Source organism: Momordica charantia (genome assembly GCF_013281855.1).
Source record: "Momordica charantia cultivar OHB3-1 chromosome 5 unlocalized genomic scaffold, Mcharantia_2.0 BLBB01000005.1, whole genome shotgun sequence".
Lineage (NCBI taxonomy): Eukaryota > Viridiplantae > Streptophyta > Magnoliopsida > Cucurbitales > Cucurbitaceae > Momordica > Momordica charantia.
In genome coordinates, this window is record NW_028275163.1 from 1,759,800 (window position 1) to 1,786,507 (window position 26,708).

The window sequence follows — 26,708 nt, forward strand, 5'->3', positions numbered from 1 at the left end:
TTTGGTCACCATAAATGCATATTTTTTGCTTCCTATTTGAAAAATAATAATGATTCGAGGAAGAGTAAGCTAAAATGTGAAAGAAGAGGAGGAACCAGCAATCATATAAGATCGAATTATCGAGATACATGAAGAAGCATACATCGACCAGCTGAACCGTTCATCAAAAGATGGATACGATATGATACGATTGATGCGTAATTCTCTTACTAGATAAGATGATAAAAGTCCTTTGGTCATTTTTAATCCTTCGGGTCATGTTTCATTTTCTGTTAGGTCTCTGTCTTTCCGATGCTACCTACAAAGAATAATAAAGATCTAAAACAAGTTATCTTTGCAAAGCCTCAGTCCCCTAATAGTAAGTTAACAGTGAATAATTATAAACGCTAACAATAAACATGTATACTACTGAAGGCACTGAACTAAAAGTTTAGGAAGGACAGACCTACACCACATCCTCTCGCCATTGCTCGTCCTGCATGTACTTCTCTGCAATCTTTTCTTCCAACACTCGCAACCTCTATCGCCACCACCACCAAGCTCTACGACGTTTCGCCTCTTGACACATACCCATGAGGTGAAAATCACCACAAACCCAAAGCCTCAAAAAGTACCTCTTCATATTCAGAACTGGGAAAGAAAATTTCTAAAACATCACTTTGAGGTGGCTTTTTTTTGTTTCATGTTTTGGAATACTAAGAATAGGGACAAGTAGAGGAGAAAGACTGCTAAGAATTGGAAGACCTAAATGACCCCTTGGTAGATTTTAATTGTCTCGAGTAATTCTTAAAATACATGGAATAAAACAACATTAAGAGGCCTTGGGAGGTTCTTCTGGCAGATCATCTTCATCATGGTAGATGTTCTCAGCCATCTGCCAGATTTGGAGTATGTTATCTTCAGCTACGCTAGCAACGACCCAATCCTCACAGGGATTCCAAGAAAAGTCTGATATTTTACTGGTGTGACCGCCGTGAATAAACAGCAATTCTGGTGGGCCATCTTCCGCATCCTCAGGCGTCTGCTCCTCGTCGATCCTGCAGAATAAAATCAAATAAGAACTCCAATATGTGTGCGCATAATTTGGTGACAAGTTAAACAGGATTTAGTTTATGGCTTAGCTTATCTCATAACAAAGATTTTTTATTAGATATCTCTCACCGACTTTAGCATGCAGTCGTTAATCAAATAAAATATCCATGTGACTACAGTTTGTTGATAAAATTACCTGCTAAGGTCCCAAACCATGAGTCTCCTACCAAGACAACAAGAAGCTAAGATCGTTTCGTTCTTTGGATTCCAGCCAACCTGAAAAACCTCCTCCCTACAGCAGAAGACAGCAGTATAGAAGTTCAAAAACAGGTGCACAGCAGCAATAAACTAGATTTTAAAATCTGTCTAGACGTGTAGCTGTGGGTGCAGTGTGTTTCCAACAAGCAAAATAATGGTTAACGTAAGGAAGATGCTTACTTGTGACAGTCAAAGGTATGGAGTGCAGAGCTGATCTTACGTAGATCAAACAACTTCACCGTCTTATCAGTTGATCCAGTGGCTACTACCCACTCATTAAAGGGATTGAACGCCAAGCAATTAACCTGAGACAAAATTACAATGGAAATTTATTCTATCAATGCCAAAAGACCAGCATCTATTTCATTAGCACAGTGAATATAGCGCCACGTGATTTCAACCCAAAAAGGGAAAAGAGCCACAAAAGGAGCACTTCCTCGCATGGAAGACACCAAACATTTACAAGTGCAGTTTATTTTTATCTATCTTCCAGTAGCACCTACCTCACTTTGATGAGCAACCACAGACTGTACAGGCTTATTAACTGTAGGAGTTCGCAGATCCCATACGAGTAGGTATTGATCATCACCTACTGAACCAAATAAGTACTCATGCCTCAGATGCCATGCAACATCTTCCACAACACCTTCATGAACCTATTATAGAGATCATATCAAATATTCAAATCATAGTTAGAACCAAAATAGCACAACACAATAGCTATAACATGTTCCACAAGTTCTTTCCTAGGAATAATTATTACATTATAGTTCACCATTCAGGACATAAACTGCAAGGGCTCTCCACTAGCTAAGTACCATAAATTATAAATGGCCATCTGAATCAAAAAATTATACACTTGTACAAGTTCTAAACAAGTCCTTGTCTAAGATCCAAACAAAACATTATGTAGCTGGATCCCCTTGATTGAAAGCAGTACAACAACATCAAATTTAACATGAGATGCCTGATTATTATTAACAAGCATGTAAGCACGAAAACACAACCTAAATTATTGTAAGAAGAAGGCCTGGTTAAGAGGAGCTCACCTTAAAAATTTGCATAGCCTCAAGGGTTTTGTTCTTCGGAGTAGCATTAATGTCCCATAAACAAATCTGTGCATCATCAGAGCCACTAAGTAAATGGCCCTGTTTGAACTTACTCCATGATAAACCATAACCTTCAGTATTGTGGCCCCTCAACCGTAAGTCGGGATTGCATGTACCATCTAGAGGTGGTTTGGATGGGTGTTTACTATAGTCAAAAACAAAGACTTCGGCACTGACAGTCTTTGTGGCAATGATAAATTGATTTTGAGGCATATAACGGGCTCTATTGACCTCGCCATCGTGATTTATTTGCTGGATTATTTGTACCTGACTTGAGAAAAGAAACAAATTAAGTTTGAATCTCTACAACAAAATTCCATCAACCGATCTACTTTGAATCTACGAATCGCAGTGCCTAAAGATAGTATATGTTCCCTTTCAAATTTCCCGCTACCTTACACTTTAACCACTGGAGAAAATTCCCGTAATGGTGATTAGAAGGAACTACTCCGAATGCAAATTCCCTCCAACTCCAGATTAATATTTCCAGTAAACAAAATTCAACTTTACGTTCTTTCTCTCCACGAAAAGGGTAAAAATACACAAACCTTGCCGTTAGCACACCCGAAGCCACCCGCATCGGCACGGTCGTCGTCGTAATGGCGCGCATCGTTCTCGGAATCCTCGAGCGGAAGCTGAACTTGAGCGAGCATGAGGTAATTGGGCTCATTCTCGGAAGTATGAGTCCCCAAAATCATCTTCTGAACGGAGTAATCCTTGCCGGGAGGCTCCTCCCGGTCCGGCAACCACTCGACGGTGAGAGAAGGCCACTCTAGGGCATGAGTGATGACCAAATCGTAGAGAAACGGAGTATTCTTCTTCCATATCTTGTACTCCTCGTTTATCAGCCGCTCCTCCATTTCTCCACGCATCCCCTCGTCGTCCTTCCCCATTGGAGCCTTCGATGAAGCAAAATTCGCAGAGTTTGAGAGCCGATTGCGTCGGTGAGAAGCAGAAGTAGGGGTCTCCTCTGAGTTTCCCGGTGAAGTTCCCGCCAATATGTCTCCACCAAAAGCTAGGGCTAAAATTAGAACCCTCGTGAAATTTTCGAGGACCGTGGCATTTAATATATTTTTAATGAACTGTTTTTTTTGCCCTTTTTTTTGTGAAATGAAATAAACTATTCTGATTATATTGAAATAAAAGTTAATTGCTTGATTTGACTTTTTAAATTTTAAAATAACTGATGTAGGATTAGACTATTTAATATGAAGTGATATACTAAATAAAATGATATATATATATATATATATATATATATATATATATATATATATATATATATATATATATATTAAACTGAGATACGGGTGTAAATTCTCTCCCTTTAAAATATACATTCGCATTTGAAAGAGGTTGACAATAAGTTCTTTCATCATTCGCTTGGGAAATGAAGTAGGTCAATCTCTTTTTGGCTTTGACCAAACGCTTTTTCCAACTTGATATCTGGATATTATAACTACGAAGAAGACTTTTCGAATTTTGATTCGTTTCACCCGGGAGATTGGCCGAGTTAGTAGGACAGATTTTGGCCCCATTTTTTCATTGGGTTCGAGTAGAGACCAAAGGTCTTGAAGGACCAATCAAACTATTAGCTTGGTGGTAGAGCGTGCCTCTAATAATTGCATCGTTGTGCCTGGACTATGAGCCTTGATTAAATTAGGCTTCGCAGCACCCTGAATCAATTAAAAAGTTTACTTGATTTACCAACAGGATCACGAGTACCATACCGTATCATATCCAATCGTCAAGCGAAGTATTATGGATGCAATTATTTTAAGTGGACGCTAATCCAATTTATCTTAAATCAAACTATAAAGCTTTTCTTTTCTAAGGAAAAAAAATAATGATATAGTGAACCTAAAAATCATTGAAAAAAGTAATTTATATATCCAATTTGTACAAAATGGCAATATTAAATCCAGTTCTTCTACTAAATTTCTTAGTTCAATGCATATTAAATATTGGTTAGAGACAGGTACCAATATAGAGATGAAAAATACTCCATATCTAATTATCCAATATAATATTACAAAAAAAAATCATAAATATTTGATATAACTTTTGGAAGGTAGGGTTTAACAAATTTAAATGTTAGTCTGATTAATCGTATAAAACGTATAAAAGATCGATAACTCAAAGAGAAGCATTAAAATGCACCAAATTCTGAACGTTTCCCTTCATTTCTAAACAAATATAGTCACACCCTTTTAAGAAAAAGATATAAGCATCTATTTGTTGACTTGAGATAAAATAAACATAAAAATAGAAGAATAAATATATTTTTCGGTCCGTGGGGAGTTTTTTCAGTTTAACCGCGAACATAACATACAAAAGAAAATAGATTGGGAAGTGTCAAATGGCCATGCCTAAAATGTGAAGAAAGAGTAATGCAAAGTCGCCTAGCTCAATGGGTTAAAGATACATATGTTTGACTAGTTCGAATTCTCGACTCACCTGTCGTAAAAAAAAAAAAGAATGGAAAGTCTCACTGCATGCCCCAAAAATATCACAGTAGTATGTATACCTCTGCGTATTTCTATCACCATACAAAATGAGCAATAATTGATTTTACATAATTTGAGATCCTTCCTCATTATTTCCACTCAAAAGAGGAAGCTGTTGAAGGTGGATGGTTACAAAGCAAAACAGGAACTAAGTTCATCAAGAATCAGCATATAATGGAACAGGCAAAAAAGGGAAGGGTGCAACCGAGGCGTACGCAACAGGCGGTCGTCCTTGGGCGACACCTTTGCTATACCCTGTCTTGTTATTTCGTGCAATATATCCATCCTCCTCCTGTGCTCGACCATCCAACATCCTCTCGAAACTATCTTCTTCCATCGTCTGCTCGTTGTCAGGAAGACGGTGGAGCAGAAGTCCTAACATGAAAACAGGAAGGTACAAGAGGCTAGCATGAAACATCCTTCTTGCTTTCTGCATCGTGCAGTGACGGTAGAAAGAAAATGCGGTCGCACTGATTGCAAGAGTGAGGATAGATGATTCTAGGCAGAACCAACCTGAAGTGATGTCCCCTGAAAAGATTAAAATTCAACAAGGAAATACCGGTGTGAATTCGGTCGTGTTTAGGGACAAAAACAGGTATACAACACAGTGGTCAAAGGTATTATAGCTTAACGAGTACTAGAACAACGTGACACCAAAATTTAGTCCTTTTAGATCAGTACTATACATTAGTTCTACACTGTGTACTCTGCCTATGAGGAATGAGCTATTGTGACTTGAAAACTACTCATAACTACTTATAATTTGCTTGCATCATGATGAAATCTGCTGCTGGTAACCAAATATAAAGAGGGTGTGATTGTAACTTACAATCATAAGCCAAGAATCCCAGAGGAACGAGATACAGACAGTTTCTTAGAGCCACTGCGGCAGTTCTCTTGCCAGAAGCATCAGCAAGAGAATACATTTTATACCTAAAATAAAAGAGAGCAGGCTAAGAGAAGGAACCACAAATAGTCCCTATAACCAAACAACTTCTCATTATGTGTTTTAAATTTTGAAAAAATATGAAAATTGTGAACCACATGAAGCCGCCGTAAATTTCATATTGTTAAGCTTCTAATATTAAATTGTCAGGACGTTTGGCAACCTATGACAATTTAATCTAAACTGAAAGTAAACTTGAACCCTTAAAACTCTTCCAAATTTCCAATATATTTCAAATCATCCAGGTGCATGAACACTTTTAGCAAGTATTCATTATAACACTGATGATAATTTGATGGGAAACAATTAACATACCAATAAGTATTGCAATCATAATATGTCCTTACCCTCCAGCAGCATAATCGTCACGGCATAAATATGCAAGAGCCATAAAATGGGGTATTTGCCAAAAGTAAAGAGCAGCAGGGAGAATCATTGCGTTCAAAGATATTTGTCCTGAAGCAGCAGCCCACCTGAAAAACCACATCAAAGAGCTTTCATACTGCAAGGCTGCAAGCTAAGGATTATGACTATGTTCAATATGATATCATTACAAAATATTAGTTTTAAGTTTTAATTCAGATGTTTCCTTGATCATGATCATTTAATTGTCCTTGGCAACAATTAGGCTCGTGTCTATTATTGTCCTGTCTTTTGGTTTGTGTCTACAATGCCATAATCAGCATCTATTTTGTATACTTTAGTCTAGTAACTTAAAATGGAGAAAATACCACATAAAAATCTAATGTTTGTAGATAATCAAACACAAATAATCATATTACGCATACTAAAGGACCCATAGCTAAACTTCATTGTCACTTGAACTGCAATGTACACTCAAATCCTAACAGTACTTATGCAGCAATATCTTACAAAAACCACATAGATCAAATGAGAAAAAACATGAGACTCCACTTGTTGTCTAGGATGAAAGGGTTATTTAGTCGGAAGATTTAATTGTCAAATTTGAAAGGTAAGGGCCCGATATGTAAAAACCTCTGTTTTCTAAAGGGGGAACATCTATTTTACTTAAAAAAACATATAGGCGGAACACTGGGTAAAAACGTACCCAAGAAGTGGTGGAATAGCACCAACTATGGCCCCAACCCATGTATTAACAGGGTGAATCTGCTTAAGTGGGGTATATACAAATGCATAGAGAATCAAATTTGAAGCTGCAAGACCAGCTGCCAAGATATTAGCCTGCAACAACCTTGTCGATAAAGATTGAAATAAGCATATTGGCTCATAGTCAGTGGAAATTGGCAACATATTTATAAATAATGGTTGAATGACAATAAAAAGATGATGAGCGATTTATCTTGTCACCTTGCTAGCTAACATAACAGTGCCAGCTAAACCAACAGAAGTTGCCCAGGTGACTGCATGTGGTACTGTGATGCGCCCTGAGGGTAGTGGTCTTCGTTGTGTTCTCTTCATTTTAGCATCATTGTTTATTTCGAAAACCTAGTTAAATAAATTTCTAATTAGTGTAACTAACAAGAAAATTACACGAACATGGAAATCTAATGCTTTTGTAGATAAGCAGCTTAAGTTTCTCTCATGACTTCCAAGGAATAGTGGGTGTTGATATCAAGGTCGCGCTGTTATTATCTTAGTGGAAGTCAATTTCAGCCAAAAAACAACAACAAACCAATAGGCAAAGATGTTGCAATTATTTTCCATGATATCATCCAGAATCATAAACAGGTCCGTGTTTTATTAGTTCTAATCTTTTACAACATTGGCTATTATGTCACAAGTCTCAAAACTCGAAGTGATCACCTAAGAAGCATGGACACGAACAATATACATGAATACGATGCAACAATTACAAAGTGAAGCGCTATTTTCTAAAAAATTAAGACACAAATACAACATGGGAACTTTTTAGAGTTTTCAATTTACGATGCAAGAAAGCGGATTTAAGGTTTCAATATCACAAAATAAAATTGACGATGGAAAAAAAACCTGATTTAAGGAGTTTGCAGATGCTGCAACCATCATGGTACCAGCACAAGTCCAACAAAGTCCCCCAAGGTCCATAGCACTTCCACTCCCTAGAACAAACCCAGTCCCAGAAGTTGCAACAACCAGCATGCTGCAACAGATGTGTAAATCCGAGACAAGATACAATAGTCATAAACATGAATTTAGAGGTACAAATTAGTTCATGCAAGTAGGAAGAAAAGAAAAAACTTTTCATGAGAACAAGAACCTCCATTGAAGAAAGAAAGAGATACAGTTAAGGTTATTTTTCAACCTAATAATATCAACCAATAAAATATCCTTAACTCTGGCATAAAATACTAACGTCGACTCGAACTGATGCATTTGCATGATGAAGACAAATAATACTCGAAGTTCCTAAAATAGAAGCTATAATTATAAAGAAAAAATCCAAAACAAAAAAAAAGAAAGATAGACACGAGACGACCCAATAGTTACAATATATTCCTCGTCAGAATTTTGGGATTCATTGAGATTCAATGCTGCCCTTTGGTGCTGTAGCTCAATTGTTGCAGTATATTGCAAAGCCCATGATACGAAATCAAATTTTACTTAAATTAGAGTAAAATTAAACCGTAAAAGCACGGTCAAACACTACCAACAAATGAACACAATCAATTTAACAGTAACAAAGTACCTAAGGCGAGCCTTGGAGAGCTCCCAGTAACAGCGACCATAATGGCGAGCTAAATCCACGACCTCCCTGGCTCTAGAAACCGATGCGGAAGCCAAAGACGACGGATCAGCAACACTAGAACATGCTCGAAATCCATAAGAATTCGAAAACCCTATTCTGATGGGATCCGAAGAGGACGGCGACGAAGATAACGAATTGAACAACGATGATGAATATGGATGGAGGGCGCGAAGAAATGGACGAGCAACGCCGTTGTGACCATAGAAAGTGGAAGCGGAGGGTGTGGTTTTAGGGCTGGGAGAGGAAGACGGTGACCGGAGTTTGGATGAGAAACTCCGGGAGCTTCTCCACATGGCGGCAGCGGCGATGGCGCGGGACGGATTTTGGGATCTGACGCGGTCGAGAAACAGACCTTGGATGCCCGAGGCTCGACAAATATTATATTATTCATATTTTCGTTGATTTTCTTTTTTCAAGTGGATTTTTCTAAAACAATATATCGAATTTGTAGATATTTAATGTAAAATATGTCTTGGGTCAATAATTTCAATGTAATCCTATATATTATTGGTTTTTCTTTTTCCTGAGAAAATATATTATTGGTTGATAATTAATTATTTCGATGGAAGTCTGCCAAATATTTTTACTCATTAGTGGATTAAATACTATGATTTATTGTAAATATTTTTTAAGAGTTATTGTGATTAACTAAATTTGAATATGTTTGTAGTTTTTTTTAGCACAAAAATACGGAGATGGAGATTCAACCTTTAGAAAATTAGCAAAATGTCATCCATTTTTTTTTTATTATTACTTGTACTTTTTAGAGCTGTGACCTTAGTTTATTATTATTATTAATAAGTTTTAACAATTGCATGATGAAGGATTAAATCATTGACTTATGAGAGCCATCGATGAGCCCATTAAACTATCCAAACAATTTGGATAGTCCATCTTAAGTTTTCGTCAATCTACTAAATATTATGTCATATTATTTTACCGTCAACCAATTTTAACATTACCAACATTGATAACTTAAATTAAAATTTTCTAAATATCAAATATTAAATTTAAAAAATATACAAAAACATCATAAACGAAATAAAACTAAAACATATATTTTGTTTACAAAAGCGAGTATAGCTCGGGGTAATTGACATATATCTCAAACCAAAAGGTTGTGAGTTCGATCCTTTACCCCACATGTTGTACTAAAAAACATATATTTGATCATTTAATTGGACTTTAAAGTTAAAATTAACCAATTAAACTAGACATGGGAGTGAAGAGTGATACAACTTTTTTACATAATAATGAAACATTGAATTAAATGGAAGAGATGAACAAAAGTTTTACTCAACACACCCACATGGTCAAGTAAAATATCTCACAACACCCGCTCAACTGGAGAAGTAATCGGAATCATCTCTCTAGTCTCATAGCACCAACGGTTGATCATCCCTTCAACCGGATCTACGGCCACAATTGTCCTATCCAATTTCAACGACTTCGATCAAATCACCTTGAAAATATTTATTTATTTATTTCTCCAATCAAATAATTTGATCAGACACCATCCAAATCAGATCGAACGGCGTGGATTCCACTGGCAACTACGCTCTACCTCTCCGCCGCCACCGTCGACCGGAGAAAAACCCTAGACGGCGGCGTCCGCCTCCCGGCTCTCGAATTTGATGTACTTGTACCATTTCGCGCAGAGGATGTAGACGGCGAGGTCCGCCGCCGTGAGGGCGGCCAAGAGGAAGAAAAATCTGTCCAAATGGCCTCTGTTTAGGTTTCCGGGGATCCATCCCGGCATGTTATCGGTCGCCGAGATCTTCATCACGATCGTCACCAGCAAGCTGCTCACGTAGTTTCCGAACGAAATCGACGTCATACACAGCGCGCTACCGAAGCTCTTCAGTCCGTCCGGCGCCTGACTGTTGAAGAATTCCAGTTGTCCGACGTACATGAAGACCTCCGATGCGCCGATCAGAACGTACTGCGGAATCTGCCAGAATATGCTTAAGGAACTCGATCCATCGCAGTGGAGGCAATCTCTTGTGGCGTGTTTTAATCTGAAAATCTCGACGGTTCCGGCGGATACCATGGCGCAGATTGCGATTACGAGGCCGATCCCCATTCTTTGAAGCTCGGTGACGCTTGATTTGGTCAATCGAGCGTAGACTGGATCGATTACTCTGCGGTAGATGAAGATGAACGCTGCGACGCTGAGAATGTCGAAGCTGGACATGCTTGCGGGAGGGATGTGGAACGTGGAGATGTTGGTTCTCATGGCGGCGCCTTGCTCGACGAACAGAGAAGCCATTTGAGTGAAGACGACGGAGTAGAGGATCGTGCAAAGCCAAATCGGCAGGAGTCTGAGGATGCATTTGACTTCTTCGACTTGAGTAACAGTACAGAGACGCCATGGATTCCGAGCTCCGTCCTCCAATTGGTCCGACTCCGACGAGGTAATTACTGCTGCTCTATCCAAAAATCTGTAGAACAATGACACAATCACAGATTCACAAATCACATTCACTTTTCTCAGAAACAGAACAATGACAAAAACTCCTTCAAATAAAACAAAAATTGATCACGAAACTCACTTGAATCCATTGGTATGGAGAATCTTCCTAGCTCCGTTGCTGACTAATTCCTTGTCATCTTCGTCAAACAAACCCTCTGAATCAGTCATGATCTGAACCTTCCACTTTGTGGTGGCTGCAATCACCACCTGAGAGACCCTAGAGAGGGGATTTCCTTTAGGAGTGAAATGTCTGTACCTAGGGATTCCACATAGGAACAAGAGCAAAGCCATGGCAGCAGAGGCTGTAGAAGCCCAAAAACCAAGGACCCACATGCCTTCATCCTCAAAGTAACCCAAAATAGTGTTGGAGAAGAGGGAGCCAAGGTTGAGAGCCAAGTAGAAGTAGCTGAAGAAGGCAATTTTGGAGAGGCCTTCTTTAGGGTCCTCTTCATCAAACTGGTCTGCCCCAAATGTGGCTATGTTGGGCTGGTAACCTCCATTGCCAAGGGCAACCAAGTAAACAGAGAGGTAGAACAGAGCCATGTGGAAGGAGGAACGGGAATTGCATGGAGTTTGTTCATCACCACACCCCTTTGGTCTCACCAGAAATATGTAGGATGTTATTGATAGTGAAGCAAGACCCTGTTCAAAACGAAAAAAAAAAAAGGTAAACAAAACTTGTTCTTTCTCCATATTTACTTTCAACAATACTTAGATGTTTACGGGTCAACAATGTTTAGATGTTTACATGTCAGTATCCATCTTTGTGCGACTACCAATAGAGTTTAATGATCGTCACGTAAAAGATGGGCGTCCATCGATATTCTCCTAAGTATTGTTCTTACATCGTGACTTCTTATCCATTTGTTTAGATGTCCTGTCTATTGAAAGATAAATCATGACAAGAAACTAATGGCCAGATATTTTTTACTTATACCCAAAAATTTCTTCATTGTTTTACATTTTCTTAAAAACAAACTTTAGCTAATATTGGATGCATTAGTGTTTTGTTGTCAACGTAAGCCTAGTTTTAGCGATCTTCTTTGTAGTTGAAGGTTCGAGTTTCCTCCTCCAAAATTGAAATGGTATATTGAAAAAAAATATGTTTTGTTTGACTTGGTTAGGCTTCTACAACTCAAGTATATGGGAGTTGCTATACTCATCTTTTATGACTGTTAAAATAATTGTTTAGTCTACACACTGAAGATAGTCAACACAAACTCAACTTCTCATAGCTTCTCTTTAATAATTCCAATGCAAATTATGCAAATCTAAGCTTTTTACCACTAGATTTCACAAATTCAGCCTTATGAGCCAAACAAACATTTCTAGTAGTTTGTTTTATTACTTTGTATTATTACATCAATATTTGTTATTCAATAAAAAGTTAATAAATGTCATATGTGGGGCCCAAGTTTTTTTTTTTTAATTATTTTTCCTTGATCTAAGCATTATTGGGCCAACACTTTCCATCACACATTTTCCTTGAGCTCACACTTTATTAAACATTGTCTTATGGTTTATATAAAGCATACATTTGCCAAGGCTTATGTCATGAATAAAGGCAGTTTTTTTTTTTCTAATTTTTTTTAACTTTTATATACTTTTTCTCTTTAAACGACATCGTGGGGTCATAAGTACCCACTATAATTTTCAACAAGTGGAGTCATATATTTAGTTGCAAAGTTGAAATCGACCCTATAAATAGTTCCATTTATATTTTTAATTTGAAAAAAAAAAATTCACTACTCAACATTCTGATACCCTATCAAACTACTGTTTATCTTCACATGTCAGAGTATAATTATAAACATTGCCATTTTACTTCAATTATCAGTTCCCCATTGGCCATTTCTAACATTTTTAGACCCACTATTTTGATTTGAATAGTTTTAGTTAACAGCAACCAAAAAAAAACAATAATACGATAAATTGACATGACACCCTCGAACCAAATAACGCGCTACGTCATGTTAGGTCATCGGCATTATTGACATACAAGAACAAAGTATTAAGGACAATAATGATAATTAAATAGTTTAAAATGACTAACTTCAGTAGTATGAATTACCTATGAAAATAAAAAGTTTGGTGGGACTGTTAAAAAAAGTGATCAAGAAAGCATTAAAGGTAGAAGTGATTGCAGTTAAGGAAAAAAGGGGGACTTACAATGACGAAAATAGCCTGGAAAATGGCACAAGTCTTGAACCTTCCCCAGTAGGAATCGCTGAGGAAGGCACCAAGAAGAGAGAAAATGTAGACAGTTCCTGTCCACTTGCTAACGTTGTTGGCCGCCGCGGCGTTGTCCTGTCCCACCACCCGTGTCAGAAACAGCACCAAGTTCACTCCTACTCCGAAGAACGCCAGTGTCGCCAGCCCTTGGTTCACTGCATAAACCATTTTTCATTCCATCAAATAATTTTTCACCATCAATTTTCAACAATATATATATTCTCTTTTTTTTTATTTATTTAAATTTGGTTCATCGATTGAATTGCAGTAAGGTCGGAGGTTCGAATGTTCCAATACACACGTTCTTGCATTTGTTGTCCTAGAAAAAAGACTTTAAGAGTCATGTGTCTAATACGTTTATGATCTTTTAAGAAAAATTTAAAATTCATTGTTACCGTCACTGTAAATATATACTTTAATCTATTAGCTTCGAACCTTTTGAATCTCAATAACATATATTATAAGAGGGATGTAGGTTTTTATTTCACAAATAAAGAAATTAATATACTTGAATCTATTGTCTAACCTAAATTTAGTTTCTTAAAAAAAACTGAACATAGCTTAATTGGTTAAGGTCCGAAGTTCGAGTCACCATCTTACATGTTGCCGAACTAAAATAGATTGTTTTTTAGTCCGATTAGTTATATATGTGTGTGGTCTGCCATGCATGGGCTGGTTTGGTCGGACATACCTAGTATCAGGATTCCTGCGAACCAAGTTCCGGTTTTGTCCCGGATGGCAGGATGGCCGTGTCGGTCGACAGCTCCATCGAGCGTACATGTTTCTTTCTCCGATATCGTCCTCTTCTTCGTCGTCTTCTCTCCAACAGTCTGAAAAAAAAAGTGTCATGTGATTTGTGTCACCCATCAGCTAACTATTTAAAAAAGCACCGAATTTCAGGAATCAGAAGGAATAATCAGCTCAAAGTTCTGAATCCAAACCATATATATATATATATATTCCTTAAAATTATTAAAGAAATAAAAAAAGCTTCAGAGAAGAATTTGGAAAAAAGAAAAATAGAGTAAAGTTTTCTGAACAAACGAAAGTGCTTTTTCACTTTTTTTTTTTTTTTGGTTCACTTATGAATCCAACACTGATCCCTAAAACACGTCAAACGATACCCACTCAATGGTACGGCAACACCAACAGCAAAAATTAATAATAATAAAAGTAGAAATAAAAAGTTCCACTTAAAATTTCCCTCTCCCTCATCCTATTCCCACATCATTACTTTTTTATAGAGAGATGTGATTCAAGTTAAAAAAAGGGGGAAACATTTGAAGTAAATATTCTAAAAGAGTGAAATGAAAAATAGAGATTTTTTATATAAATTAATGAATTGTCAAATTATCAAATTAATGGTCTTTACAGCAAAATATTTTTCTTAAAAAAACTGATTAAACAATCATCACCCAGTTCAAATATTCGTAGCTAAATTACTCACTTTTTGATGCGGTGTATTTTTATTAACTACAAAAATGGAGTACAATTCACTTCTTTATTTAATAATACAATAAAAATATACCATCAACCCATATATCTTACGGTTTTGAGCTTTTTTTACTCTTAGAACCATTTTAATATACATAAATTATAAATTTTGCTAGGTTTTTTTTTTATCTTTTTCGACTAAATGATTTAGAATATTAATATCATCTACCATACCAGATTAGTCGAGATACGTATATGTAAATCGATGCAACGCAGGAAGTAAATATAAAGAAGAGATGAAGTGAAAAGTTGTATGGCACAATACAAACCTGACGAAAACAGGAGGTATTGAGACACGCCATTGGGAGGGCGTGCAGTGGAAGTGGAAGAACTTGAGAGAGAAACAACAATGGCGGATTTTTGTGGGAGAAAAAAGAAAACAAAAAGTTAATTTTGGAGAGGATATGATGGATGGATGATGATGAAATGGGAAGAGATGGTTTGGAGAGGTGTATCTGGGGATATGCGATGTGGGATTTGGGATCTATTTATAGACTCTGAGGAGAGAGAAAATCATGAGAGAGAGTGGACAGCTGTGTCGAGAGAGAGGGAGAGGGGATCAGAAGGGAGGAGGAAAGACAGAGATAGAGAATTTATTAATAAAAAAAAACAAGAAAAAAAGAATTTATTAATAAAAAAACAAGAAAAAAGGAAAAAGTGTGAGTTAATGATTCTTTATTTTTGTTCTCTTGAGTTAGCGATCTAGTTAGTGATTTGAACTTCTGATATTTTGGTTGATCACTTGGTTAATATATGATGAGAGTAATTAAAATAGCTAGTTTGAGTAGAAAAAAAGAAAATTTTGATTTATAGGATTTGAGTGGGTGTGATTTTTTTATTAACTAGTAAACAACACCTGCATCGTTTATCATTTTATTACCTAAGAGTAATTTTGTGGTTCAAATACAAATTCTCTCTCAATTCTTCTAATTTTATCTATATTTCTAAATACCATCTCTTAATCTTTACAAGTTTTTCTCTCTCGATCATTACCCTCTCATATTCGCTAATTTTCTCTCTCTCTTTTTAAATATTATCTATATATTCATCTTTGAAATTTCAAATAAACTTAAATAAATGATAATTTGAATAAGAAATTTGATTGGGTGGAGAAAAAATTGTAAGAGTGAATGAGAAAGAAATAATGGAAATGATTATGAGAGATAAATAAAGTTTTCGAGGGAGAGTTAAAATTATTTGAGAAAAGTAAAATTTGTAATCGGAGAGTATGTATTTGAAAATTAAGAGGGCGGTTCAGAGAGGGAGAGAGAATTTGTGGAATTTGAAGAGATTTGGAGACGGATAGATGAATGACACAACTATCAGTGAAGTAATAGATAAAATTATTAAAATTAAATGGCAAAATAGGAAGATAAAATTTCTCCCAATTGTACTAGATTAGTGGTTAAATCATATTTTGAGTTATGAAACTTTCAACTTTTGTCTGTGGTAATTTTTTACCATTATTAAAACTAACATTTTCAAAGTATAAGGAAAAAATGAACAAAAGTTAGAAATACATAACTAATTAGTTTAGTTATACTTCAATTGGTGTTCAGGGATTTTTCTTTTCGTCCGAGAATATAATTGATTAATGTATATCCTATCCATCAAAATACCTAAGATTTTAATTTGATTGAATTTAATATTTTTGTATATAAAACTATTTTGGTACTTGTGGTTTCTATCCACAAAATTTTACCCTAGATTTTATATAGAGCGATTGTTTCTCCATGCAAGTAAAAATATTATCAATTTAAATTAATTATGATTGGCGTCCTGAATATTTTTATTCTTAAAAATGCCATTTTATAGGAGCAAATCAAAGAAGAAACAAAACCACCTTTGTAATAAATGTGTCTTTTCAATTCCAAAAATACCCCTCAAAATATATTATCACCTAATTAAAAAGAATGAAGGGGGAAGAACTTCTCAAAAAAATAAAATAATATATATGAATTCACCGAAACGAACAAATATCTTTATTATTTTTTAAAGGAATTTTATCTCATCTTTTAATAATGGTGCATATTTATCACATTATCGGTCAATGTTAAAATTGGAAAAAATAAATCAGTGGATACTATAAAATGGCTGTGTCATAAATAAAATAATTATTTTAAAAAATTCACATTAAATCCACACAAAAATAAAGGAAAAAGGTAAGATAAAAAGTGCGTAGGGTGCACAATTTTTTGTAATTACAAATTTTTTAAAAAATATATACTCCATCTAATTATTTAATCATATAGTTGTTCAGATAGAGATAATCTTAGAATCTTAATTAGGTGAATCTTAATTAGGTGATCATTATAATTATAATTATAATTATATATATATATAATAAAGCAAGGTCTAAAAATTAATCATTTCTACTAAAGCTTTCAAATTCATATAATCGTACCTTTAATTTGAATAAGTGTGATAATATATGTATTAAACTCAAACTTTATATGGTTTGGAGAAGTACTAATAAATAAACAAATTAATTGTGCAAATATTGACTTTCATCCAAATTCATGAGTTTTTATAGTTCTTTACATTGTTTATGGGTTAAAATTAGTGGTTAAATTAATAGAAATTAAGCCAAGGTAAAAATTGCCTAGCTTATTTAATTTTAAAGTTTAAATTAATAAATAAGTAAAAAATACTATATATTAATTCCCTCCGTAGTAATATGTTATTGCAATTTTTTAAAACATAAAATAAATATAGTAATTTATATTAGCTTAAGAACAGTTCAATTAATTAATATGTTAACATATATATTATATATATTAATTATTCGTCATATGGTATGTTACGAAAAAATAATATTTAACTCTACTTCTTAACATTTTTCGAGGGTAGAAAAATCTAAAATAATTATTGAACTAAAGAGATTGATGTATAAGTAAACATAATCACGAGCTCGTGGGAAAAATATTCTTAATTAAAAAAATGACCTTTACTTTAATTAAATATTATATAGCTTTAAGATAATTAATTATTTCAACTACTATTTAAACTCAATTTAATTCAATTTCAAAATTTAAGTTATATTGATTGGGTTCATTTTCTTCTTCGAAAGTCATATAATGTGGTTAAACGAAATTATTCGTCTCCCTTTTATTTTTTATATTATATATATACTGTAACAATAAAATTATTCAACATTAATAATGACTTTAAATGAAGCTTTCGGCAGTCAGTTTCAATTTTGCAAACAAAGTTCAAATTAATCAAACTACCCATTGGAAAAACTTAGATTTTTAAGTAACTGACAAAAATCACATATCGGAAAGAAGTCAGAAAATATCTTATAAAGTTTTTGATAAATTTCAATTTAATATATGCATTCTACAAAAATATCACAACTTTTTACTTTTGTTAATATAATACAAATTTAACTTTTTTTTTCTTTTTTTGTTTGATGTATCTTGTCCGACAATTGAGTTTGAATATATACCTAAGTTTTGTAAAGTTTTACATTTTTTTTGCTGTATTTATAAATATATATTTATTTTATGTCATTATTGTAATTACCTTGTTATCGTAGAAAAATTACGGTAGTTAGTAAAAATCTTTTATGTATTTCAAAATATGTCACCTATTTTTTAAAATTTTCAAATGTAATACAAATTTTTATTATATCAGTAGTATATCAGATACTCATATCAATAGTATATCGGACACGTAGTATATCAGATGTATATTACATCACTCCATATACATTCATATCAATAGTAAATCAGATGTATATCACTACATATTGCAAGTATACCAAACATTCATCAGTAGTCTAATATATTACATATATATTACAATTATATACCATTTGAGTAAAATTGTGATTTTAAAATTCAGACTTTCATTTTTTCTTTAAAGGACTATATTTAAAAAAAAACTAAATGTGGTTGCTATTTCATGAATTTTACAAATTTTTTTTGCTATATTTGCAACTAAGACGTTGTTAGAATATAATGTAATAAACAAAGTATAATTATTTCGAATGATATTTATCATTTTCTTTCTTTATTTCTTTCTTTCGCGTTTGGATCGTTTTTCACGTTCCAATAATTATTGTGAGAAATTGAAGTCTTTATTGCAAATAAAAATAAAAATAAAATACAATAAATTATTTGCTTTAAAAAGAATTAGAGATTTTGTTTTTTTATTTGACTTCGAACTTGAGAATCTAATTTCTTGGATCCAATAATATCATCATACACGTCACACATTACATCTTAACATACTGTTCAGCTACATTCAATTCACATAGCTCTAAATAACAATTTAATAATAATAATAATAATAATAATTATTATTATTATTATTATATTACATATATATATTAAGTGTACGAGGGAGAAATTTCAAAATATTTCCTAATAATATTATATTGTCTACAGCGGCACCACCGTAGCTCTATAATTAACATATTTTTTATATCATAAAAAGGTCATAGGTTCAAAATTTTCTTTTGTATTCATGGCTGATAACAACAATAATATTAAGATTTGATGGTACGTTTAAACAAAATTACGTTTTGACACCGTGAATATAACTCAATGATTAAGACACCTTATTCCTTTCCTCAAGTTTGGAGGTTCGATTGACCATCCTCATATTTGTCGTACTAAAGGGGGAAAAAAAAAGAACGGTTGAGTGTTAAACTTAAAAAATATTGATTTTACTTTTAATTTTATTGTCGAACTTGTTGATGTGGAATTTTGATTGAAGTTATACATCAACAAGCGATATGAGGCGGCCCCTAATGTAGGCTAATAAACGACCTGAAAATATAAAGTTGCACTGGTGTCTAGTGTAGTACTCGACCATGTATACCTTGAATCTTAAGTTAGTATTTAGTATAAATTGGTATCGAGTTGAGCTTAGTTTAATGCACATAAATTACTTGTACCTTTAAAAATGTAAGACTTTGTGTTTGGGAGCTTTAATAATTGGCGCTCTGCTCGTTGATGACGTTCGTACTTGTCATTAAGCGGACCTTTAGTCAGTAGTTAGAAGGTACTCTACTAGCAACATTAACGTTAATTATGTCAATCTTCAACATATTTTCTATGAGTCATAATATTTTCCAAGTCGGAAGCAGAGCTGTTGGCACCACTTATTCCTTGTCTTTAGATTGTCCGAGCTAAGACTCGTACACACATGTCTCAGGATAACACATATTTATACTTGATTCTTCATTTAATTTTTTTCCCTAGGACAATTTACGATGATTTGGTTAACAATGTTGAACTCTTTCAATTCACGAGAATATCGTAGAATATATTATATATCATATTATAGGAGTCAAGTTAAATAATTTCTTATCTGTATTTGATCAACATAATTAATTTAATATACCAAAAATGCCTTCGGGAGAGAAAATGGTAGGGATTTAGTTCATGTTTTTGGTGGGAGACAAACAAAAGAGGTGGGCTGCTAGGTTCTATGAAACATATGTGCATGTTTTGTGTAAGCTTTCGGAAAAATAAAGGAGAGGTCGGCTCTCATAACCAAATATAGACGCGGCTCTAAAATTCGTGTTTTCTTAGTACAACAAATAACAGCATCAAATTGACATTATTTATGGTCGAAATAGAGATGCAGGTTCAAACTTGAATTGAACTTTCAATATATGCATGTACATATATAATGAGGGTATCAAATTGACATTATTTGCTATCTAATATATAGATGTTTCAAACTTGAATTCAACATTCTATATATAGTTATATAATTTTGTGTACGAAGATATTAATTTTTAGTATGGGATACTTTTGGTCAGATAAAAATTGACATGCCAACCACATGTCGGGTAAGAAATATTTATAATGTGACACAATATTAATGTGAGTGATCAAATAAATATAAAATCTGTAATATGTAATATTTTTCTATTCTAGTCAGTTTTTATAAAAAAAAAAATTTCAGGTGATGAATATTGTATATATAATAAACCTATATTAGTCTTAAGTTAAATTTTCGTTTAGTCATTTGATTATTTCGAAATTGACGTCCGACCTACCAAACTCTTTCTTTTGCATATACCGTTGAATAAATAAATAAATATATATGTGTCTATATTAGACATTTGTAAAATAATTGGTAAAATAAAAAAAATATCCAAACAATTTCAACAATCATAAAAATGACATAATGCAATTGACTCGCTGAATTAGGTACAACAATATAAAACAAAAATTTTCAAAATATTAATCTTAGGTGTCGTTTGTCTGAAATCTTGGGTGTCAACATCTAAGCTCTTGCTACTGTGCCAACCCCCGAAAGTACTTTAAACTAATTATTTTTATAGATGGTAAAAAGTTATTATTTTGATCATTTATGGTAAAATTTTAACATAAATTTTTATATATAACGAAAACTGTTTAATACAAAATTGTGACTACATTTCAAGAAAACTAATGATTAAAAAAATAAATAAAAAAATAAATGGACTACAATGGTTGCTTTTAAAAAGTAGAAGGACGAAAATGGATGTTACTAGAATGGATAAAGGTCAAAATAGTTTCTTTTTTATTACCGCTAAAATAGTATTTAGACATTTAAATTTTATATATTTAGTTTTTAAATATTAATTTTCCCATCTACCAAACAAAATGCACCAACCAAACGGGTCGTTGGAAATAATAATATTATTATTATTTAAAATCGTGCATGGGATTGATGGGATAGGTGACGTGGCTTTTAGGTCGATGAATCTGATCTTTTCTCTTTCATTTTCAGGAAAAAGAAAATAAAAAAGACGAAGAAAAGAAATTAAGGGAAATGACTGAATAAAATATATTATATCAATCAAACTTTTCCACTTTTGTTTAGTTGCTTACTTAATCTGTTTCCACTTTCGTTAAAATAATAATAATAATAATAATAATAATAATAATAATAATAATAATAATAGTAAGTAACGACCTTCTCTCTCTCTTTATTTTTTCCAGTTTCCACATTTATTTAATTTACGTTTTTTAAATTAAATTATCTCCGACTTTCAAACTACAAATTTAGATAACTATTATTTAATGAACAAAGTTGAAATAGATTTAAGTATAATTGATTTTTCAAAATTATCATCAAAGTGATAATTTAAAAATCAATTTAAGGTGATTTTAAGTTTCTTAAAATCAATTTCTTAGTTTACCAAATATGAGATTTTGATTATGCCACAATCGCTCCCAGATAAAATTTCATAAGAAAAAACAAAAAACAAAAATAAAAACAAAATTTATTGTATATTTAATTTTGTTTAATATTATATTATAAATAAAGAGAAGGAGATTTTAACTTAAATTTACTGATTAGGTATGATTACTAGTTATATAGAGTGATAATTTTTTTTAGGAGAAATTTGAATTCATGACTTATGTTGATTCGTATACTTAGCTGAAGGAGGTCACTTTAATTTTAATCTAAAGCATAAAGTTGAATAAGCACTAAAATTTATATACTTTTCATAATTATTAAAAAAATTAATTAATCACAATCTTTCAATTATTAAAGCATTTAAATTCAATAGTAGTTTAATATGGCATTAGAGCCGAGTTTCTTTTTTCTTTTTCATTATTTACAAATGTCATTTCATCCCTTTCTAAAAGCAATATCATCTCCAAATAAATCATTTCTAAAAGCAAATCATCTCCAATCACATCTCAAGACAAAATCATATTTCATAACTCATTTACATAAAAAGCATAAAATAAATATAAAATTTTAAATACAACAAAAAATATATAAAATTATACAAAAACAACGTATAATTACTAAAAAAAAAAGTCAAAATTATGCTGTGTTTGAAAGCAAAATTGAAAAAATTAACAGTTTTTCGAAATACATATTAACGAGAATGTATCTAAACTTTTGTTAAGCAGAAATTTCCAATTTTAAATACCTACATCCTGCTAAGCTAATAAAGAATATCTAATATTTTTCTATAAAGTCGTGTCTCTTTAAAATACACACATAGATACATATACAAACACTGTATTTTGATAAATGTCACACCTTATCATAAAAAGTCGAAGTTATCAGCATTTCAGCCAACAATTCCGTTCAACAAGCTCGAAACCCCAAATATAATATAGACGAACAATATTTTTTTATAAGAGTTAAACACACTACACGCAAGCTTACTCGAACATAGACAAAGTTTTAGTTTAATTCGAAATAAACAAGTAAATAAAATGTCTATATTGTTAATAATAAATTAGGGGAAGTGGTGGGGAAACGTGCGAGCCACGTCGCCAATTGCGACAATTCCACTGCCGTATGACGTGGATTTCAACCACTGTAGTCTGTAAAATTTATTTTTAAAGCATTTTAATTTTGTCTTTTCACAGTTTCAGTTTCAGTACAGAATCCAATTCCATTCCCTCAGCTTCTGAGTTCTCTAGTGCGATCCAAGTAAGCGAGCTCGGCTTTAATGGCGGAGAGAGACGCTGCCCGTTTGCCCGCGGGCAGGGTGTGGGGCAGTGTCAGTGCGCTGTCGGCGGTCAACGTCATCGCGCTGAAAACGACGTCGTTGTTCGTCGGGTAGCCGCCGCCGTGTTGTTGTATTGGCCACCTGCTTAGCTGGCTGGAGTCTGAAAAGGAAGCGCTCGTATCGGTATCGCACTCCAATTAGGACACGGCTTCTGCACGCACGCCCACCAGGTGTTCGATGAAACGCCTCTTTGATTTTACAATACCAAAATCTAAACAAGATGAATCAAATCTAGTTTTATATTTGATTTTTTTCAAAAAGTTAACTAATTTTGTCTTTATTTATGGAATTTGACACAAATTTCATACAGTTAATGTACCATCAAAACTTGTTAATGTAAAGAAGTTATGATCGTATTTCAAAGCACGAAAAATTTGACCTTTTGAAAATACGGGAGGTAAATCTTGTTTAGATTTACAATTAAAATCAACTAATTACACTGTTCCTTCAAGATAATTGATAAGGTATCTCGTAATCTATTCCCTTAAATTTTTAGTTTGATTGATGATTTGACATAGTATTTGAATAAGAAGTCATGTTTGTGAATCCTTATAATATATTTGATCCACGAACGAGAAAAGTGCTAAGATATTATTATAAATGATTAAGTTTACTGTTACCCATCAACCTAATCATTTTGGTCGATCGATAATTTAACAATAATTGTGTTTTCTATGTAGTACTCACATGGTCAATCTCATAGCAAGCAAACCCAATAGTATGTCAGTAACCGTAAAGAGAAGAAAATAAAATTTGAATATATCTATTGACTATATGTCATCATCCAACTAGTTGCTTATCTTCATTCGTATAGAATCATATATTTTAATAAAATGATGAATTTCTCCGTATAAAATTGTATTTTTTTTATAAACAACATATTATTCATATAATGTTGTGTTGTTATTCAAGAAGATAAACTATGGTTGTATAAAATTGATTGAAAATTGTATTTACAAATCTACAAATATCCAAAAAGTCCCTTATAAGCAAGGTTGGATATCTCTGTCATTTTTGTGTGTGCTTATCAACTGGACCGCAAGCAAGCGCCACCGCCGCCGGCTTGTGGTTGGTTTGGTTATTTCTTTTTTTTTTTTTTTTTTTGCCAACTTGTTGGGATTTTTTTAAATTTTTATTATTTATTTTTTGTCTTTCTTTTTTGACTTTCAACACTATAACTTATTAAAGAAATTACAAAAAAGGGGTTTTGGGATTGTTTTTTCAAGCTGGATTCATGTTGCCTTTTCGTAAAAGCAACTAATTTTGGCAAGTTGTTGTGATTGCGAAAGGTTTATCACTAAATTACCATTTAAAACGATGAGATTACCAGCTGGCTTGAACTAAAGCTTTATCATTATATATTTGTTTCAACTCAACTTTTTTTTTTTCCTTTTGAAATTAAGCGATCAAAGATTACCCGTTTCTCACTCGTTAAACGAACATGTTTAATCGATTTTTGACTCTTTTACATGTTTTGATTACACGTGTGAAAACAATTCAAAATAGATGATTACCCATATAAGTCAATTGAGATATTTAAGTAACTTAAACACGTGATTATAAATCACCCGACACATGATTCTCAATTTCTAGTATGTGGGGAGGAAATTATGTCTGTGGGATCGTTGTGAGATTTGAGCCTATCTTTTTCTAGTTGACTGGGTTTGAATTCTCTTTGTCAAACAGGTTTCGTTTTTTTTTTTTCCATTGTCTTCTTGTCTAATAATGAGTAGACCTTGCCTCTTGTGGATGCACTGAATGTGTTCTTACAAATATCCTTAGGAGTCAACATGGAAAATATGCTATAATTTGCAAAGTAAGGAATGAGTTTGAAATTTTATGTGCAAAATACAAAATTCATGCACTTTAGGGATCTTTTGAAAATTTTAAATCAAACTTGGGTTTCTACTTGATTATATCCTTTGTATATGTACATTATTTTACATGTTCAAACATAATTAAACTTCAAATGAACTAGAAAAAATAATAATAATAATATTGAACTTAAAAAATTCCCTTTTGTTTAACTTCAAGATTTTTTTAGTACAACAAATATGAGAATGAAAGATTGAACCTCCAACTTAATTATATATAAGGAAGGAACAAAATGTCTTAACCACCGAACTAATCCGTTTAACTTCAACTCTCGGTAGTGGCTAACCCTATTAATTACAAACATATAGTAATGGTGGTTTTAGGAGGCTTTTGACAAAAAAAAAAAAAAATTTAAGTGAAACATCTTTTATCTTTAATTATTTTTGGCGAAGGAAGATACACAAATGCTCATCTAAAAGCATTTCAAGTGTTATTTATTTATTTAAATCCCTCTATGTATTTTTTTTATCTATATATATATATATTATAAAAAGGGTATTTTCAATCGGTAAAACAATTTTTAACACTTTTTTTTGGAGGAACAAAGGGGCAAAAAGCCCAAAAACAAAAATAAAAAAGAAATAAGGCGGGACATGGAGACCCCTACACTATCTGCCATCAGTATATGCAGAAGACCTCTAAGAGGTTCGTCACACACATGTAAGTCTATAGGATGAATGCAGCCATGCTTCACCAACCAAAAATTTAAACCAAATATTATCAGTTTTTTGAAAAATATTGTTTAATCATTCATAAACACTTAAAAGGCACGCCAAACTCCTTAGTACCCATTACCCAAATATTATTAATTGTTTATTAGGGTGATTAAGACCAAAATTTTAAAAACTCCATAATCCATGGAGAAGCAAAGTTCTTAAAACAGAACACAAAGAAAAATAGAACCTTGAACACGCAATTGACCATAAATTCATCTCATTTGAAGTAAATATGCCATATATTATGTTTTCCCTTTCTTATTTTATTCCACAAAAAAAAAAAGACAGAAAAACGAAAAAATCTAGAACATCACACTAATATATTTATTGTAAAATATAATTCAACTAGTTAAAGGCATGTATCATTGATCAAGGGGTTCGAGTTTCGGATTCACCTCATGGTTAGATACATGTGCCTTAACACGCTGAGCGTTATTTTATTTGTTATAATTTTTCTATATTAAAAAAAAAGTGAGAATTGATATTGATTGTTTTTCATGGCTCGTTTTGGAAAAGCCATATTTTCACGGTGGTTGCAGCAATTTCTGGAACAAAAAGCAACAAGCTGGGCCTCGGCCCATGATGTCGTTTTTTTGGACTGCGAGGTCAGATTCCGAGCCCATCAACATTGCTGAGCTTCGGCCCATTGGGCCCAAGTAGGGGGGGGGGGGGCGGCGGCGAACTTAATATTTAGTTTTCTTCTCTCTCTTTTTTTACAAAATTTAATATTTTTCTCAGAGAACAAATTGAGATGTGAGGGTTCGACTTACATCTCAAGAAAATGAGCATGTGCCAATTATTGAGCTATGTTTATTGACTAATATTTGAACTTAACTGAAAAGGTGATCGAAAATTAAACATGAAAGTAATCTTT

At 33.1% G+C, this 26,708-nt stretch overlaps 3 protein-coding genes across 3 annotated transcripts; all 3 read right to left on the reverse strand.

Moving 5' to 3' along the window:
• Positions 1 to 77: 77 nt before the first annotated feature.
• MSI1 (Transducin/WD40 repeat-like superfamily protein) lies at positions 78 to 3,429 on the reverse strand. Its single transcript, XM_022291355.2, has 7 exons — positions 2,948 to 3,429; positions 2,340 to 2,666; positions 1,794 to 1,946; positions 1,471 to 1,595; positions 1,229 to 1,324; positions 446 to 1,037; positions 78 to 298 (listed from the first exon to the last, which is right to left on the reverse strand). Exons 1-6 carry the CDS (start codon positions 3,290 to 3,292, stop codon positions 812 to 814), a joined length of 1,272 nt encoding a protein of 423 aa, XP_022147047.1. The 5' UTR covers positions 3,293 to 3,429; the 3' UTR covers positions 78 to 298; positions 446 to 811.
• Positions 3,430 to 4,776: 1,347 nt separating this feature from the next.
• On the reverse strand, positions 4,777 to 8,941 carry COX10 (cytochrome c oxidase 10). The gene is made up of 7 exons (XM_022291273.1): positions 8,500 to 8,941; positions 7,824 to 7,953; positions 7,182 to 7,319; positions 6,922 to 7,055; positions 6,200 to 6,325; positions 5,736 to 5,839; positions 4,777 to 5,434 (listed from the first exon to the last, which is right to left on the reverse strand). The coding sequence occupies exons 1-7, from the start codon at positions 8,850 to 8,852 to the stop codon at positions 5,064 to 5,066; spliced, it is 1,356 nt and encodes a 451-aa protein (XP_022146965.1). The 5' UTR covers positions 8,853 to 8,941; the 3' UTR covers positions 4,777 to 5,063.
• A 651-nt stretch (positions 8,942 to 9,592) lies between these two features.
• Positions 9,593 to 15,233, reverse strand: LOC111016031 (protein NRT1/ PTR FAMILY 7.3). Its single transcript, XM_022291272.2, has 5 exons — positions 15,028 to 15,233; positions 13,956 to 14,094; positions 13,202 to 13,419; positions 11,112 to 11,674; positions 9,593 to 11,000 (listed from the first exon to the last, which is right to left on the reverse strand). The coding sequence occupies exons 1-5, from the start codon at positions 15,058 to 15,060 to the stop codon at positions 10,157 to 10,159; spliced, it is 1,797 nt and encodes a 598-aa protein (XP_022146964.1). The 5' UTR covers positions 15,061 to 15,233; the 3' UTR covers positions 9,593 to 10,156.
• Positions 15,234 to 26,708: the final 11,475 nt, after the last annotated feature.

Excerpts from the sequence above, each read along its gene's own strand:
- COX10 (XM_022291273.1), bottom strand. The coding sequence starts at position 8,852 with ATGTGGAGAAGCTCCCGGAGTTTCTCATCCAAACTCCGGTCACCGTCT. Across the intron at positions 7,954-8,499 it reads CTCTCCAAGGCTCGCCTTAG|CATGCTGGTTGTTGCAACTT; the intron begins GTACTTTGTTAC and ends CATCTGTTGCAG. Across the intron at positions 6,326-6,921 it reads GCTATTCCACCACTTCTTGG|GTGGGCTGCTGCTTCAGGAC; the intron begins GTACGTTTTTAC and ends GTGGTTTTTCAG.
- MSI1 (XM_022291355.2), bottom strand. The coding sequence starts at position 3,292 with ATGGGGAAGGACGACGAGGGGATGCGTGGAGAAATGGAGGAGCGGCTG. Across the intron at positions 1,596-1,793 it reads TGGTTGCTCATCAAAGTGAG|GTTAATTGCTTGGCGTTCAA; the intron begins GTAGGTGCTACT and ends ATTTTGTCTCAG. Across the intron at positions 1,325-1,470 it reads CATACCTTTGACTGTCACAA|GGAGGAGGTTTTTCAGGTTG; the intron begins GTAAGCATCTTC and ends CTTCTGCTGTAG.
- LOC111016031 (XM_022291272.2), bottom strand. The coding sequence starts at position 15,060 with ATGGCGTGTCTCAATACCTCCTGTTTTCGTCAG. Across the intron at positions 14,095-15,027 it reads ATACCTCCTGTTTTCGTCAG|ACTGTTGGAGAGAAGACGAC; the intron begins GTTTGTATTGTG and ends TTTTTTTTTCAG. Across the intron at positions 11,001-11,111 it reads CTCCATACCAATGGATTCAA|ATTTTTGGATAGAGCAGCAG; the intron begins GTGAGTTTCGTG and ends ATTGTTCTACAG.